At 42.0% G+C, this 17,507-nt stretch overlaps 2 protein-coding genes across 5 annotated transcripts; one reads left to right on the top strand and one right to left on the bottom strand.

Annotated features, from left to right (window-relative positions):
• Positions 1–600: 600 nt before the first annotated feature.
• Positions 601–17,477, bottom strand: LOC130528754 (protein SPO16 homolog). Of its 3 annotated transcripts, XR_008951383.1 has the most exons (8): positions 17,133–17,449; positions 16,825–16,918; positions 16,343–16,514; positions 16,130–16,208; positions 15,949–16,063; positions 14,914–15,059; positions 14,490–14,614; positions 601–924 (listed from the first exon to the last, which is right to left on the bottom strand). XR_008951383.1 is itself a non-coding variant. In XM_057038444.1 (6 exons), exons 1-5 carry the CDS (start codon positions 17,214–17,216, stop codon positions 15,956–15,958), a joined length of 537 nt encoding a protein of 178 aa, XP_056894424.1. In that variant the 5' UTR covers positions 17,217–17,449; the 3' UTR covers positions 601–924; positions 15,949–15,955. The 3 variants fall into 3 exon arrangements, 1 of the variants encoding a protein (XP_056894424.1); XR_008951384.1 differs by having other exon boundaries at positions 14,914–16,208; positions 16,825–16,915; positions 17,133–17,477; XM_057038444.1 differs by lacking the exons at positions 14,490–14,614; positions 14,914–15,059.
• Positions 1,361–16,424, top strand: glmnb (glomulin, FKBP associated protein b). 2 transcript variants are annotated; one of them, XM_057038436.1, is made up of 19 exons: positions 1,361–1,961; positions 11,570–11,695; positions 12,386–12,496; positions 12,776–12,884; positions 13,022–13,265; positions 13,483–13,573; positions 13,656–13,822; positions 13,892–13,945; positions 14,026–14,056; positions 14,148–14,237; positions 14,430–14,471; positions 14,566–14,639; positions 14,801–14,885; positions 14,970–15,079; positions 15,198–15,261; positions 15,335–15,470; positions 15,543–15,637; positions 15,720–15,856; positions 15,988–16,424. In XM_057038436.1, exons 1-18 carry the CDS (start codon positions 1,785–1,787, stop codon positions 15,819–15,821), a joined length of 1,908 nt encoding a protein of 635 aa, XP_056894416.1. In that variant the 5' UTR covers positions 1,361–1,784; the 3' UTR covers positions 15,822–15,856; positions 15,988–16,424. The 2 variants fall into 2 exon arrangements, with proteins under 2 accessions (XP_056894416.1, XP_056894417.1); XM_057038437.1 differs by lacking the exon at positions 1,361–1,961 and adding an exon at positions 10,099–10,857.
• Positions 17,478–17,507: the final 30 nt, after the last annotated feature.

Below are 17,507 nucleotides of genomic sequence, written 5' to 3'. Positions count from 1 at the left end.
CATCTTAAATAACCGGATCGACGGGAAACAGAGATGAAAATCAGCGTTTTGTTTTCAGTGTAAAGTCCTGCTGGCAAAACAGCCTCAGAGAGTGATTTGATCAATGGAGATAACACTTCATTTTATCTTATTTTATTTATTTGGCGCGTTTTATTTGCGATTTCGTTTTGATTTTAATTTTGAAGCAAATTTTGTGCTTTTTAAGAGGAATGAAATTTTAAAAAAAAGCAAGACGGTGTGACCGAATTTACACATGACAGCAGTTTTTATACGGATGACGAAAAATATCCGAGAACTAAATGAAATTAGTTACTTTAATTAAGGCGACAAAACGTGTGTTGTCTGCGAAAACTGCGACGTTCCCTAACTCTAACGTGGTTAAAAATATCCTTTCAAAATCCAAGCATATTGATTTCCAATGTTCGGGTTGATTTCTGGGGGGAAGCACGTTGCTGCTGTGACTGTGATTGTGGCTGTGATGGTTGTGTTTGTTTTGAACACTTCGGAGGTGTGTTTCAATCATAAACAGTCGATTTAACCGTAAAGCGGACGCCTTTACGCCCACGGCTGTTATTGGGTCAACAAAGAAGCCTTGATATGTTTAAAAGTGAAGATTGTTGAAATAATTTAATCTGAGAATTTAGGATTAAGACACGCACAAACACACTCAAACATACAACCTGAGCATTTTCCAAAAGGTATATTGGAACCAAGTAAATGAACCTCTGAGAAAAGCTACTGTTTAATGATAAATAAATAACAAATCTTTCGTATTAAACAGACCAGAGAACAAGAACAGAAAGAAAATCATTTCGAATGTTGAGAAATGTGGCATTTCTTTAACCTCAAGCAACGGTTCCTCCAGGAGTCGTCATCTTTAGCACCATCTCGGCTCAAACGCAAACCATTATTCCCTATTTGAGCCTAAACGGAGGAAAAAAATATAGGAGTAATCAGTTTGTCTCCCTTCAACATTGATTGAAATCACTGACTCGCAAGGATTTCCCATGCACGCTTCACTTCCCCCCCAAAAAATTGTACAACATCCAGGCCTGTGAAGATGTTGAATATTTTAAATCCCAAGATGAACAGAGGAAAGAAAAACAGCAAAAGTCAACTCATTTAAATCACAACCTAATGGCGTGCTGCACTTTTGGCTGATTTTTTCCCCACTTAGAGTTCAGAAAATAATGATATGGAATTTAAAAGTCTGATTTTAATCCGCTGTTCGCTACTCAAAGTGACAAAGATAAAGAGATATCACTAACAATTGCTATAATTTGAGTAAAAATATTATAGACGTATACATTTAACAGGAAGGTGTTGGGACCAGATGATGGTGGGATGATGATCCAACAGAGACAGAAGTTTATCAGTGGGTTCAATCGGACTTGTTAAAAGATTGGAACGTTTTACAAGCATCCTAAAAATCAAATATACAAAAAGGCATCTGAAAAGGTTGTGTTGCGTTCAGGCAACATGAGGGTTGTTTGTTCCTGGAGTGAAGCTGATTTTAAGTGCACGTCCCACTGAGAGGGAGCCTCGCGCCAACAAGAGGGCGAAGCCAGCGTGTGACACGTGACTGAAGTTCTACTCACACCCGGAGCAGCTCAGCACTCGAGAATCTCCTTAAAACCGCCGAGTTTTCCGTCTGCCTGGGACAACCCTGGCGCGCAATCTCAGAGAGCCGTTTATCCAGCGAAAACAAAACCTTCAAAGCAGCAATAACGCCGACCAGATTTCCTCCGAGAGCACCGGGGGATTTTTTTTAAAGCATTACCCAAATGCCCCGAGGCATATCAAATATGAATACGGCTGGATCGATCGGAGTGGGCGAGCAATCAGAGCGCTGCAGTCTCTTGCTCAAATCTAGGCCTGCATCCTGCATGGGCCCCAAGTGTGCAGGCGCCATACGCACCTACGCACGCTGTGCACGGAACCGCATGTGCATCCATCCAAAGGTATGGTTGATGACACATTTTTGCAATTAGAAAGTTCAGTGTCTGGTTTGTGGCTTTGAGGGGTTCATTATTAATCTAAAAAGAAACATGAATAATGGAAGGACTTTTTGAGGCGCCTTCTTTATTTTCTACTGTTTTCACAAGCTGAATCACTTCCTCTTCTGGATTTTTAGGTTGAGAGTGTGTGAAGTGGTTCAACTCAGTGCAGAAAAGCCACTACTCACTACCTTTACACACACAAAACAGTTGTGGTTGCACGGAAACTTTAAAACCGCAGCTAACGTGCTAAAGCAGAGCATCTAATTACCCGGGTTTCTGTATAGCAGGAACCGCCCTGCCCACTTACCCTAACCACTTAACCCACTCATGACCAGGTCCACGTGAATCACTGGAAAAATCAGGACTCAAAGCGGAATAAGTGTATAATCACGCCCAGAATAAACTGTAAACTTGTGCCCGGCGCTTCTTGTAAATCGATGTAAATCAAAAAAGATGGATACATCATTCTAACGTAAAGAATTGTGGCCTGACCCCTCGCAGGCGTTTAGGGAAATAAATTTACACCGTCAACCCCCGTGAGGAGTCAGAGGCAGGTGCTTTAGTGACACCGAGGAGAGCACCAAGGTGCTGGCCTCCCCGAGGCTCTGTCTATTGTAATAATAATGTGGGATTTGCTCACACGCACTTGTTCAGCAGATTTCACACTGGTCTGACAAGTTAAATAGACAAACAGGGATCTCTTGGTTGTGAGGAGAAGCACTGATTAACATGGAGCGATGAGGGGAATAAAGATTCGGAGGTAAAAGCATTTTATCGCACCCCCATTTCTGCTCACCTGTCCCCCCCCCCACACACCGCAGTGTGGGGATGGATGCAAGGAGGCCAGGCTTGTGCAGGACACAGCTCTTTTGTTGCAGAGGCTTATTCATTATTCACCTGTTCTGAAAAACAGCCTGCAAACCAACTGCTCAGCTGTCATCGAGCAACAAGGCGTGGGCACAAATTATTCATGAGTCAGCAATGGAAAGGGAGGAATGAGAGGAAAATAATAACAAGAGACACCAGAGGCTCAGCCGTGACCACAACACACACTACAGAAACTGCAGGCTGAGACGCCGGCCGGCACACACAGCTCTCATTTTTCATATCCTCGTGGAGCCGCTGGGATTAGAAAAGGAATGTAAAAGACTTTTAACCCAGGTGGTGGAATATTTATAATGTTGCATATTAACCTTTATGCTCGCCTTTTTTTGTTCTAAGAAGTTTTACTTTCCCATTATTTTTTAAAATAATGTACAATGTGTTTTTAATAAATAATCAGAATGACTTGGATCAAATAAAATTCTCGTATTTTTAACTTAAATGAAGTGGATTTAAAAAACCAAACATAAAAAGACTCTTAATGCTTTGTTGTTTACAGGTGATGCTTTTATGCTTCCTCCTACTGTTCAATAATAGGGTCCGAATTCCTGAGCCAAACTTGGGCGCCGTGTTTTGGAGTCAACACGAGGAGCGAGATTGTGCAGCGATCAGGTGGTGACGCTGTTGTATCCGATTACCACCCAGACTGAAGGGAACAGGGGGTGTCAATCATCACGTTTCAACTGTTGGAACATTTGGCTTTTAATAAAGATTTACATCAAATTAGCACAGGTTTATTAGGCAAATAGCCACACATGTCTCATTGAGCAGCACAATCTGCTTTGAAGCATCATTTAAAGGCCCAAAATAGCTAACGGCTGCTACAGGTGCAGGCTAAAGCTACTAAAATGTCTACGTTTAGTCTTCATCTTTTTTAGGATTTGCTTTTACCGTCGGTTCTGTCGGATCCCCCTGCTCTGCTTTTGTTTTTTAAAATCTGGCGTCTGAGCAGCTTGGCTGCTGTGTGTGCGTGTGTGTTTGTGTATGTGTGCATCCGTTCACATGTGTGTGATAATAAGACTTGAACTGAAAGTGTTGTTTTCACTTTTCAGAGTCCTTTATAATGGCCTGTCCCAAGGTGCCGGTGTGTGAGTGTCACACACACACACGCACACACACACACACACACACCTCCGGTAATATCAGAAAATGGGAAATGAGAGCCGACATTCTTCTTTGGCTGGCTTGAAAGCTTTCCATTAGCTGATTCTGTTCTGAGGGTCTGGGGCCCTGAACAGCATGAGTCCACGAAGGGCTGCTGATAGTGGGTGGGGGAGGATCGCTGGGGTGGGAGACCCACAGCTTTGATGAAAGGGTACAATAGTCCGCTCATTTAAAGACGTGTTTATCCGCTTAATCGAGCATTACATATCATTGGACCATTTGTATGTGAGCCTCAACGCAGGAATACGCTGAACTGGTGTCCTGGTCCGAGTCCCTTGTCCTCCACATGCGTCCCATCCTTGTATATCGCGTAGCTGTGCGAGTGGAACCTGTGCACGCTCCTTCTCCGTGTCAATGCTCCAGCCTTGTTGGCCTGGTTTAGTCTTTTCTAAAGTCGTGTCTCGTGACACATGAATTCTGGAGGTGACATTAAAAGGATCGGCGCTGGCTAAAAGGCTTCGTAACTACAGATCCTCTTCTCTTTGGGGGAAAGGAAACATGAGGAAAGCAAATCTTGGGAAGCTTTCTAAGCTTTATGCGGATAAGTGACATTCTTGTTCATTTATAAAAGGTTTTGCATCAATGACAGTTTGGCGTGTGGGCAAATGCACAAATCCTCGGCAACTATAGCTACTACAACTTTGTTCTTTTTAGACTTTGTGTAAGTGTTTTAGTTTAAACAATAATGTTTTGACAAATGTAAGGGTTTTTGCAACTAGCTTGCAACAAGAGAGTTTAGATTTGTTTCAGCAATATCAGTCAGTAATGATCTAGTTTCTTCCTGTTGAGTAACTTGACTTAATTTAATGTCAAACTGAAGTGAACATTGCACAAAAACAACCCTGTGCTTGCACGCCATAGCCCATAAATAGGTTTGAAATCCTCACTGGCAATAGCTAAATATTTTTGTATTCATATTATAATTGAAATTATTAGACATCTTTCATTTAATCTCCATTGGTGGTTCAATCTTTTTGTGTGAACAGCCAGGGGAACATGCTTCACGAGAGTTTGAACAAAGCAGATGCAGAGCACATGTTGTTGGTCTGTAGCCCGTATGTTAATGAGGTAGTTAAACATGTTTTACACCCCTGACAAATACAGAAGAAAACATCTTTCATCCACCATTAGCTATGCACGCGGCTAACGGTCTGCGAGCGAGCGCAGCAGCACAGGATGTTCCACGGTGATACAGCCGTCCCCTTAAAGAGGCCTGATTGCAGCTATGAATCTGCCTAAAATATTCATAAGATCCATTTCACACGTGTTCCTGTGCCCAAACAGCAAAGAGCGGCACGATCTATAAGAGGAGCAGAGGAGGCAGCAGAAAATAACAAAGATTTATTCTCAGCCATGATCAAATATTCATGCCCAGGCATTCAAGTAAAGTTACTTTTTGTGTTCTGATTTAATGAATGATTTGAGCAGTGGCAGTGCTGCGAGGCACAGATGTTGGGTTTGCTGAAGCCTGCACTAATGCCCATTCAGGGGTCTGCGTGGTCATGTGTCAGACTGCAGCAGGATCAAAGCAGAGTAACGCCGTTGTGTGCGCGGTGCAGCGGGGACGGACGGGCAGGTCGGTGAGTGAGCGCCAGGTCTCCGCTGGGCTGTGGTCAAAGGAGGAAGGCTGATTAACAATTCTTACCCGATTCCTCCAATAATTAAAGATGAGGCGTGGGGGTTAGCCCAGCTACAGTATTTAAAATGTGCACGTCACTCTATCACATGTCAGTGTGGTGCCGGTTAAACTTACAGGGGAACCGCTTCACAATAGGAGCGCACGAGGCGCGACGGAGCCACAATGGCAAAGGAAATGGATCATGGCCGTGCAGGACTCTCCCATTCTCCCTCTGGCATCCTCTAAAACATTAATGACCCCAAGCTGAATCTGATCTGACCTTTTTTACTCGGCGCTTTGGCTTTGGCGGAGATATAATACGTGCTCATCGTCAGATAAAGCTTCAAAGTCTAATTCTCAGGTCAGACAAGCCGCACTAAAAGGAGGTGACATTATCAGCGTGGGTGAACTGACTGATAACAGAAACTAGAAACAAAACAGGATTCTGTACGAAGCTTAAACTGACCTGCATCACAGATGTGAGCGGGTGGAAAATACCAGGAGACTTGCGCAGAGGGCCAAGCAGAAATTCTAACACACGAGCGAACACTTAAACAGATAGAGGCGGCTTAAAAAACGAGGCTAAAAGCCTCCATCACTTCCAACAAGACACTGGTACCCCTAATACAGTGTGTCAGCATCTTTAAAAACCGGGGAGCGGAGCGATGACGGAATCGTTTTGACAGCCAGTTCACATGTAACATCTCCGATTCGTCCACCCCGGGGAGTTGCCGAGCAGCTTTACTGGGCGGCTGGCGGAGGGGCCGCCGAGCCCTGACGCGCCACTTATTGATCAGAGTCAGACAGGGTGTCAGTCTCCACAAGCCTGAGATACAGCAGCCAAGCAGCGGCGATCTGTGTCTATGAAGGCGTCCGCTCTATGTGTATTGATTGGGAACAACTTGACACTGGGTGCTGTCATCAAAATGCCGATTCACAAAAGGTTGAGCGGGCGCTGGTGAAGTCGGTGCGATGCGTGCAGTATGGATTTGTTGATGCGGACCAGACAGATGCTGTAGGTACAAGAAGAGACTGAGGCATCCGGCCCGCTCCTTTGTCTCTCCCAGGGAGCTTTCATCTCGGAGCACACGGGCAGATAAAGCAGCTTTACGCCACGTTGAAAGATAGAAAAAACAAAAAAAGCCCGAACGAATGTTCGTCAAACAAGTGCTGACGCCCACGCTGTGGCCGCCGAGCCCCTCCCTATATTTGTTCATTAGGGGCAAAGCTTTTACAAAAAGGGGCCAAGGTCATGAATTTCCCTTGTGAGACCACCGTCTCTTTCAAAACAAAGATATTCCACTTTTTCCTCCGCATCCAGGGATTCAAAAGTAAAACAAGACATTCTTTCGCATAAAAGATTGAGTCAGTTGGTCACCATGTCCCCAAATGTGCGTGGTGGTACAGGCAGAACAGCAGATTGTGGTCGTACTAAGTCAAACCGATAAATGGCAGCAGTGACACATTTGACAGCTTTGAACACTTTTGGATTTCAATCCACTTTAGACTGCTGAGACAAGCTGGCAAATTGGGTTTTATACACAGAAGAAATGGTGTCGGAGTATTTTCCTTCTTTTGTTGAGTCAAAACTCTCCTGAATTAAAAATGTCCGAACAGGAGGAGCAATCAACTCACAAACCGTAACGATCATTTTAAAAGCAAATCTGGGCTGTATATAAAATGTCTTAAAATCAAATTCAACTGGCACTCAACCCGGCAGTGAAGCCGAAGCGGGGCCCGAGGGAGGGGCTCTAAACACGGCAGTTTTTCTTGACAAGCACAGCGGGGCCTGGGGAGGTTTCGGGGCAGACAGGAGAGCTTGCAGCAGTCTGTCAAGGCCTCCGGGGGAAGCTGACTGGATAAATAGTTCACTTAGAGGCTCTTGCTCTCTAAGAGGTCACAAAGGAAATGTGGGATGGAGAGAGAAAATGGGGGGGCGCTTTATCCCGCTCTCACAGGACCGCTGCCTGTTTGTATACCAGACTGCTGCTCCATAAATACTGCACAGCTGAAATGACACCAGCACTCTAATAGTCTTATTGCTCCCATTGCTTTTATTAAAATCATAGTGATGACGACTGCATGTTATGATCTAAAGAAACCTGCAATTTCAGACTTGTCACTCTCACACCGTAAAACCCAACTGAGTTCTTGTTGTTGAGCTAAAACTTGGTAGGTTGTTCTAGTAATATGAAGGTTGTTTTGACCCTGGAGTTCCCTGCAGTATGCAGCCTCTAAGTCTACGTAAACAGCATACATGGCCCACAAACTACAGCCAAAGCTGTCTTTTTGGGGGGCTCATTGAGGTTTTTTGATCATTACGATATGACTTCCATGTACGGTTTTGTACCACCAAAAGAAGCACATCTGAAATACCATTAAGAATCCAAAAATGTCAAATGTTTTCTGTCAAGTAATTTGTCCCTGGTGTCCCTGGTGTCCCTGGTGTCCCTGGTGTGCACTTATGCTTCTTTAAACATTCTTTCGCTTTATCTTTTCCCCCTGAAAATGTCCCGACCGTTTGATGCAACGTGAGCAATCTTTACAACAATACCGCTCCTCAAATATCACAACGTGACTTACTTTGATTGATTGCCCAACCATGATGTTTTTATATCCCCTTTTCCACCTATTGCACCCTACACTTGGGCCATATGAATGATACAGAAAGGAAACTGTTCGGGCATTCGTATGGATGTATGTTTTGCTGTAATAAAATGGCATGTACGGGACTGGACTGAGACTGAGGGTTCCTGGTTCAAGCCCCGGTACCAACAAACCATGGAAGGTATTCCAGGAGTAGGTACCAGAATAACCAGAGCTCTGCCACGGTGCCCTTGAGCAAGATATTGAACCCCTAAATGCTCACATAGGGTTCTGGATGAGCTGGAGACTCATTTTGGTGGTGGACGCTGCCTTCAGCCATATTCAGCTATGACAGGCTCCACTACCCCGCCTGTGACCCTGGAATATAGAATGAGTATAGAATGAGTATAGAATGAGTATAGAATGAGTATAGAATGAGTATAGAATGCTGAAACACATGAGTTAATAACACGTCTGTGTAGAGAATCTATTTAACAAATGCTTTTAGATTTTGTTGACCTTGGCTGTCTATCTACAATAAAGGCAAAATAGAATATACACCTTATTAGAAATACTAGACGTGTATTGTATGTGGGCAGTGTTTATTTTTAATGCAAACTACTTTTTCTTCCATATTTTGTAGCAACTTTGTTATGATAAAAGAGCAGAAATTCAGTTAAAAATGTCACTACGACTCTACTAGGAATAAGTAAATAATGATAGATAAAAAGTAATAATACAATAAAATAATCCTAAAAGAATTCTGATCATTGAGAAGATTAATCTGCCTGGACAAAAACACAAGCTCCATAACCAACAAAAAACCCACCACACATTCAACAAAGACCACAGCTTTTGTTGTTTTCTGCACTGACAATATAGAACCTCATCGGCCGGCAATTACTAATAATTAAAAATCAGTGACAAACACGGCATGAACAGCAGTCAGCCTGTTTGCTTTGGGCCTTTTGTCTCTCCTCACACAGCAATAGAAAGAGCCCGCCTGAAGAGCAGATGTTGGCTAAATCCGACTGTTCAAACAGGCTTATATCCCTATTCATCTAAAATCAGGACTTTGTAGGAGCTGAAGCAGGAAGTCAGTGATTGTACTTCTATTTTGTCACATGTAAACAGACACACACCAATGCTGAGGGAAATCTATGCATTTGAAACCTTTGGGTTTGCACAGATGAGCAATATGTAGTCATAATGCAATCATGGACAGGCGTTCTTAATCCCTCTCTCTTCAACAAGCCAATCCATTGAATTACAGAGAGTAGACAGCATTAAACTCACGGCTGAGGGGGATTTATTGTCCCTGTCAAATCATATTCTTTCACTAAGACCTAAACTAAGAACCCAGCAGTCATTCAATAAGTGCTATAAATAGATTTCTCATACATTTGAGGTGAAATGTCTACTAAAATGCACAATTACAGCCGTGTGCTCTCTGCTGGGTACAGACTTATGTTTCAAATCCACCCGCTCACAAAAAATAGTTGATCAACTACCAAAAAAAAAACCTTACAGCCCCAGAATGTTCAGTGTTTAATGCTTCTGAGACTGTCCCGGACAACAAACCTGATCACATGTGATGACGCATCACTTCTTCTACGAAACAGACTCAGTCCAACACAACGATGAAAGAGACCCAGTCAGCAGAAAAAAAAATCAGTGAAATTAGGAAATAGCTCCAAAATGGCACTTTTAATCATGCAATTTTGGGATTTGAATTATACGTTGCACACAGACCCTATAAATGCACACATTATAATCCTTTTAGATACTTTAACTCAAGCTGCACTTTGCAAAATGAGTCACCAGTGAATATGAGTGAATATGTGAAACTTGCTGTGAGGCTAGTTTCAGTTATTTATGTCTCGAGGGTTAAAAGAATTCAGTTCAGTTCTGAACCGAAGAAGCTTTTTAAATAGAAGGCGAAACGTCTTTGAAACACTAACAGAACCCCAGTTGAATTCTTTTAAGCTCCAAGAGTCTCCAAGAGTCTCTGAGAACATTCATTGCCGCGTAATTACTGTATTTTCACCAATATAAAAGTATTTTCAGTCCTCTTTAAAGCAGCCTACCTAATTCAATACTGTAAAACAACTGACTCATTCAATAGTTCTATATAACATGTGAAAACTGTGTAGTTCTAAGCAGTGCTGATGGGCCCTCCCCTCCTACGGGGAAAGGAAGTGCAGTGCAGCGAGTGGGTCGGGTTGACTTCTGTGAGAATAGATGCAGTCAGTGATCTTTGGATAATTAAACATAGAACACCACCTCTGCATTCATTATTTCACAGAGTCAAGTTTTTATTTACCTTGAGCCTTCCAGACAGCTCCACATTTGACCATACACAAGTGCTTTGGTTTAATCCTATTACGTCAGGCACAAAGAGAGCTAAGAGGTTTATCTTCCTCACACTGAATCTCTGCCTCTCTGGAGCCATCAGAACGTTTGGACAGCGACATGTGGTCATTCTTTTAGTGGTGGTCACCACTGCTGTGTGTTGAATATAAAAAGATATATATATCTAATAGGATTGGCTGTGGGGGGACATTAATGATGAATAAAGAGCAGTTGAACGCCACCATCCACAGATGGGTAAGTCAGCAATATTCCAGAACTACAGTACAGCTTAGATGAGTTAAACATCATGCAGCAATGAGATGAGAATATATTTACCTGTAACTTCACCCAATGGCTAAAATATTATTACTTTTGGTATTATTATTGTAAAATGGTCTGCTTGTTTTCTGTATAAATTGAAGAGTTGGTTTGAGTCATTTTAAAAACCATATATGTAGCTCACATCATTTTACTTAGAAATATGTATTAAACTCTCATCTGTACACTGACGTGCAGCAAAATCTGAATTTGGAACATTACATTCAGATTACTCCCACAGTGAAATTCAGACTGGAAAATTGACTACTACTATACTCTAAACCGACCTTTGAACGTGACCAGCCCCTCGCCCAAAGGCAGCTGGGATAGTAACCAGCCCCCGGCAACCCCGCTCAGGGATCAAGTTGTTGATAATGGATGTCCATAGTTTCATTTCATTTCATAGAACAGTCCACATTTCATAGAAGAAGAACCTATTTCCTTACAACAATCACAACAACAAAGACAACAACTACTACTATAATGAAAATAATAATAAAGGGTGTAACCCACATTAAAAATGCAGACGGGTATGGAATGCTGCAGGCTTTGGGTGATGCTTTATGATGTAACTACTTTCATTTGTATTGAAATGTCAAGCTGAAGCAATGACACTGACCACCAACCTCTGCTTTCATTCTGTCTTCAGCAAAGTACTCCAGATGAAGACTTGAAGCCTGAAGACTACCTGGAGTTTAAAAGGTTGGGGTCCGCCTGTCTTGCCGAAGGTGCCAGTGCACAACTGCAGCAATTCCTTGAGGATAAGATGAACCAGGTATTTCAAGTTGACTTGCAACACATCGACAGAAAGACAGATGTTCTTCACTGGTATCATCACACCTTATTCACGGGAAGTCACAGGACTCTGATAGTGCTAAGCTGTCAAACAGCTATTAAAAGCATAACAGCAGTCACACTGCAGCCTCCAGAAGTGAACAGAAGCCTCTTTTCCTGTGACCGAACTATGGTAAAGATCTGCACGCAGCCTGCTGGCCCCTTGACCTGGAGGTGTGGGCAGAAAACAAGCAAATATTCAGTCAGATTTCTCGCTCCACTGCTAACCCTCCTTCAGTACAGCGCTAAGTGCCCTTGTCTGTCCAATCCCTCCACACGTCTCCCAACAGTTTTGTGTACAACACTTTTAGAAGCACATGTCATTTCTAATTCTCTCCTCTTTCTAAGCGCAGAACAGTCTCAAAGGGGTTTAAATGATTGATTATCAAACAGGAAGTCCTTTGCTTGGCACCAGATAATAAAAAAGGAACATGCAGGGAACTTTGGGCTGCACAGAGCCATTAGCTGTGCAGATTAGTGTAGCCTTGTATGCACGTGTTTTGATGTTTCCTGTGATTTCAGCTTCATGAAGGAATACTCATATTTGCCAAATTACATTATTAATCACATCTGACTTTTCTAATAAAACATGTGAGTTCATGTTTGCATGAATATTTTGTATTACACTCAGGGATTTGTACAGTCTATGGGTTGTGCTCTCCTGGAACCTCTTTTAAATGAAGTGGTTAGAAAAGAGAAGAGCTCTCATCACTGCCAGGCTGCCATCACACAACTGACCAGGGTATGGTGATTACTCAGTCTGTGATTACTCAGATACAGAGACATTTGAAACGCAAATAGTTTTTTGCTAAATTACTGGACTTTAATCAATCAAACATCCAGTTTATTATTATTATTATTGTTATTATTAATGTTATTGTTATTATTGATGTTATTGTTATTATTGATGTTATTGTAATTGTTATTGTTATTATTATTATTATTATTATTATTAGTAGTAGTAGTAGTAGTAGTAGTAGCAGTGACATTTGAATAAATGTCTACTATTTTGCTGCTGTAGATTTGCAGTCCAAATGACCTTGTGCATAACTTCCTTGAGATAATTGAAGATATTGGACCAAGTGCTATATCTGAGACCATCCTAATAGTCATTCCGCACCTTCAAGCAGGTAACATAAAATATTAACTGCAATATTCTCATTTTTACACACCTCATCAAATATTTACCACAGAGATATGGTACTTTTATGTAGCTCTGTCTCCCCCTGCTGTCCATTAATGCTAACAGCAGCCTGGTGTCCGTCAGTGCTCTTTCGACTGCAGGACAGACAGGCAGCCAGCATGGGCTTGGTTCTGTCCGGCCTGCAGAAGCAGCTGTCTCGGCTGCCTGTCCCTTACAGCTCCCAGCAGGAGGAAGCAGATGAGTATGGTCTGTGCCGCTGCTGCAGTGCCTTGGCTGCCTTTATAAAGCCCTTCACAGAGGGAGTCATGGTGACGATGACGAGTGGAAACCCTGCACATGAGGAGATGAAGACGGAGCTTCGCAACTTGTAGGTTTTTGTATTCACATTTGATTTTTTTTTTTAAAAAGAAACAACTGACAGTTTCAGTTTAGGTACTCCAGAATCCATTATGTTTTGCTTATTCTACACAAATGTATTCATTCACATATCTAACCCCCCCAGCCCCCGCAAAAAAATTAAAAATTAAATGTAATAACAATGAAAGTTGTAGGGTTATAGATTGATGAACCTGATCTCTCTGCAGCTGCATGAGGAGCTTAAGAGACCCTTTGCTTGATGCTGAACTGAACCAAAAGAGAAAATCAACCTTGTGGCACTTTGCATCAGAGATTATGGTATGGAAAATTCTCCTTCCTTCCTTGTCAGGCAAATCTTCTTTCCATATGACTTTCCATCTTTAACGCTGTTGCCCGGCAGCGGACTCTTCATGCAATACACGAGTCCCTCTCAGAGCTCCTTTTCTTCGCCTCTCTGAGGAAACGCACCAAGACCGACAACATCCAATCCAAAGAATCCACGGCTTGCGTGGCTTATCTACTGTTTGTGCAACGCATAACAATCGACAGATTTCCCGCAGTGTTTAGGTGAGATTCCATATCAAACATTTGATCAGACTCCCTGCAGATCAAACATCTTGTCTCCATCTGTTGCAGTCCCGTGTTTGTGCTTCAGTGCAACATGGAACACATTAGTCTGCTACTTAGCAGGTCTGGTAATTACCATCAAATTCCGAGATTTTCCTTTCCCCTCCTAACAATTTTGTAATATCACTTTGTTTTTCAAACAGCAAAAAGGAGTCACATGTCCTAAAAGGAATGGTGAGGATGGCTCAGATATACATCCTGACAGGCATGATCTCATAAAACAGACTCAACGTGTTTCTAATGGTCATAACTGTGTAATAACCAGGCACTATATAAAAAGAGCTTGGAGGACATCCCAGACTGCAGTATTCCTGTGAGTCTACTGGAACTGCAGAGCGTATATCATGCTTCACAGGTGAGTCAGTAAGGAGTGAACTGTGATGTTTACTGATGCAAAATGGTGTATTTACATAGGCTATGACTGCTGTCTAAAAGTTCCATTTGTTATACCTGTAGTTATATGACTAAATAAACATCAAATAAAGCCCGATGAACAATTTGAAGCATCACTGCAAGCATCACATCTGTGCTGCTTTAATATTCGCAGAACCTTCGTCGGATCCTGACAGACTGCCCACTGCAACATTTGGTGAGCATGCATTCATACCGTACTGAAGGAAGTGGTTGTCCAGCTGTCCAAGAATTGCAGATTGTTTTCTTTCTCTGGAAACGACTTTGGACAGAGAGAATCAGGGCTGCAGGTTTTTCAGCTTGTCATCCAGAAATTCAATGCTGAAGCAAAGCACAAGTACTTCAGGTGGGACAGAAGTGTGTATTTGTATTTTACATATAGTATGTGTGCACCTGTAGTGATATTTGGTTCATCTCAATCATTTTTCAATGTAACTTTTACATTACTTTAAAACCTGAACCACATTTATGCAAATATAATGGCAATGTTGATGTTTTATGTTCCAGGTGCATGTTAAGAACCAGCAACCACGCAGGACTGGAGGGTTACATTATAAAGAACATCAGAAATCAAGTTGAATTTTCCATTCAGGTGAGGGAAAAGATCACTTCCAACTCACGTGAAGCTCTGAATTAACTTTAACGTGATGTCACATCCTGCCCAACGCTCTTGCAGTCAGGTCATGCCTGTGCATGGTTCCTGGGAGAAGGACTGGTGTCCTTGTTGGGGCTGGTGTTGTGTCTGCCACAAGGTGCTGACACAGATCTGCTCAACAATATGGACAGGTGAGGGAAATTCATCACTATGAATGCAGACGTTTGCAACCTAAACTCAAACAAACCTCTGGCTACTGCGGCTATTTTGTAAATGTTACTTGTAAACCAATGCTTTTTTCCTATCCAGGGTAATGGAGAGCCTTAATCTCATACGGTATCTTGCGCTCAGAGATAACATTCTGAGGGATGCTGTAAGTCAAAATAACCATGATTGAACTATTTCATTTATGGCAAAAACTAAGCAGTTGTTCCTGGTACCTGCAGGAAGGGGTGTGGGGAGAAGTATGCAGACTCAAAGACAAATATCTGACAATTCTGCGCGTGTGCATCAGCCTATCAAGAACCTGTTATTGTGCAGAAGTAAAGTCACTGAGGGAGGGTCAAAAACAAAAAGCAAAGGGTAAGAATTAGCTGTCAGTTTCACAAATGAACTCCCACTCATCTTTGAAATATCTTAAACTTGTTCTCATAGAGGCCAAAGATGCCACCAGAGCCACAAGACTGATGAAAAGCATGAATGTGAAACACAGCAAAGTGTCGAGCATCTCTCCGGAGGTTCACTACCAGGTACAGAATCTTAATTCCCAAGTGTTTATGCTTTCAATTTGATCTTTGCATCATCAGTAACTCAGCTTGTCTCACATTTCAGGTGTTGCAGAGTGCCTTGGTGACCTTTGACCTGATGGAGAGTCTTATTGTCCGAATTGAAGAGATCGCCACGGAAAGGCTGAAGAAACCCCAATTAAACTGATGCCACTTTAAACATTTTTCTCAGACGACTGACAAGTACGGCATATATTCCTAAACTGTTTTATTGACCTTGCCTAGTCACAGTGCAGCTTATGCACTAATAAAAACCTCAGTGCGTATAAACTTACATCACATTTACAGCATGTCCCTTAACATCTCCCACACAGGACTGCTTTCAACGATGTGAGCTCGAGCCAGAGACATTCTGTTATAGATGATACCGGCGTACGGCTTACAGGTGGCCTGCAGACAGATGACAGTGAGCCGACGCAACAACACCTCGCAGGCGTTTCAGCAGTTAATCACCACCTTTGCAATTGTCAACATTCCTGTGAGGATGTCCCCATTGTTTCTCACAGGCAGGATCTTAAGTTTGCTGCTGAAGAATCTGGAGGGGAAAAAATATATCTCCTTAGTTTATAATACAGGAAATACTGGAACTAACAACTGTCAAATTGGAGAGCACATGGAATTAAATCGGATTGTGTTTGTGTGTGTTAGAACATCACATCATTATTCTACCCGTGTTGAATCGCTGACAGTATTTCTATCTCTTTTTTCCCAATAAATGGGGTGATTAGAAGTAGAAAGCTGTTCCGGTGAACTTGTGCAAAACTCTTTATTGTCTCAATGAGCCCAGAATCTTCTATAGAACCTGAAATGTCTGCAGGATCTATCAGCAAAAAGGCCGTTCCTACGGACAAGAGAATCACATCATTTATATCAAACGTCTCAACAAACACATACTTACACAACAAGAATAGTCATGTATAATAAAATGAATCAAATCAAATATAGAATAATCAGCAAATACAGTTAAAATGTGATTCTTTTAAACACACTTTTGGTATTAATCAGCATTACTGCTTTTAAAAAAGCACAAATAAGCTCTTAACACATGGGCACTAAATCAGATGTTTATATATGTGTATGTTTCGTCGTTTTGTATTTTATTTTTTTCGGTTTGATGGTGTTTCAGACTGAATGAAACACTAGAAATTTACCTGACAGGGGAAAGATAAAAGCTCCAGCCTCGATGCTGTGTGAGAATCTGATGCGGTGTTGTTGAGAGATGAGCTTCTGGCTTAAATCATGCTGCTAGTTAAACAAAATTCATGTCAGTTACGGATATTTTCAACACTAAAATTCTGTATCAGCTGTAATTTCACCCCCTGACGACACTCCAGACATATATTTCAGATTTTGTCAGTGATACCCTGGTAGCTAATAAGCAGATAAACCCTAATTCTTTACGTTCTAACTAATAATATAACATGAAAGTGATTTTAAAATAAAATCTTCTTCGGGCTACCTGGAGGGATGTACTGACTATAATTGTTGTTTTCCAGGCATTTTCTTGCGTCGCCATTGCCAAGAACTCGAGAAAAAGTAACATTTATGACGCACTTGAGATTTGATTAACCGCTAACGACACTTGTCATACTAAACAAAGCCGCTAGATGGAGCTGACGCCCCACGTTCAAACCATTTAGGTGTCGACTTGTACAGAAAATTCTCTACATCACTAAACATTTGGTGTGGGGGGAAAAAAAAAATCAGGATTGTAAAAAATTCGACATGAAAAACCAGTTCAAAATTCGTCCACTTGAATGCTGTCGAAAAAGAACCAATGCCATCAACAGTCAGGCTAACAGAGCGAAACATTCAACCCGTCTCAGTTCGTCAA

The sequence above is a fragment of the Takifugu flavidus genome, chromosome 7, assembly GCF_003711565.1.
Source record: "Takifugu flavidus isolate HTHZ2018 chromosome 7, ASM371156v2, whole genome shotgun sequence".
Taxonomy (NCBI): Eukaryota; Metazoa; Chordata; class Actinopteri; order Tetraodontiformes; family Tetraodontidae; genus Takifugu; species Takifugu flavidus.
The sequence above is the reverse complement of the archived record's forward strand: the minus strand, read 5'-3'. Positions and strand labels throughout refer to the sequence as shown.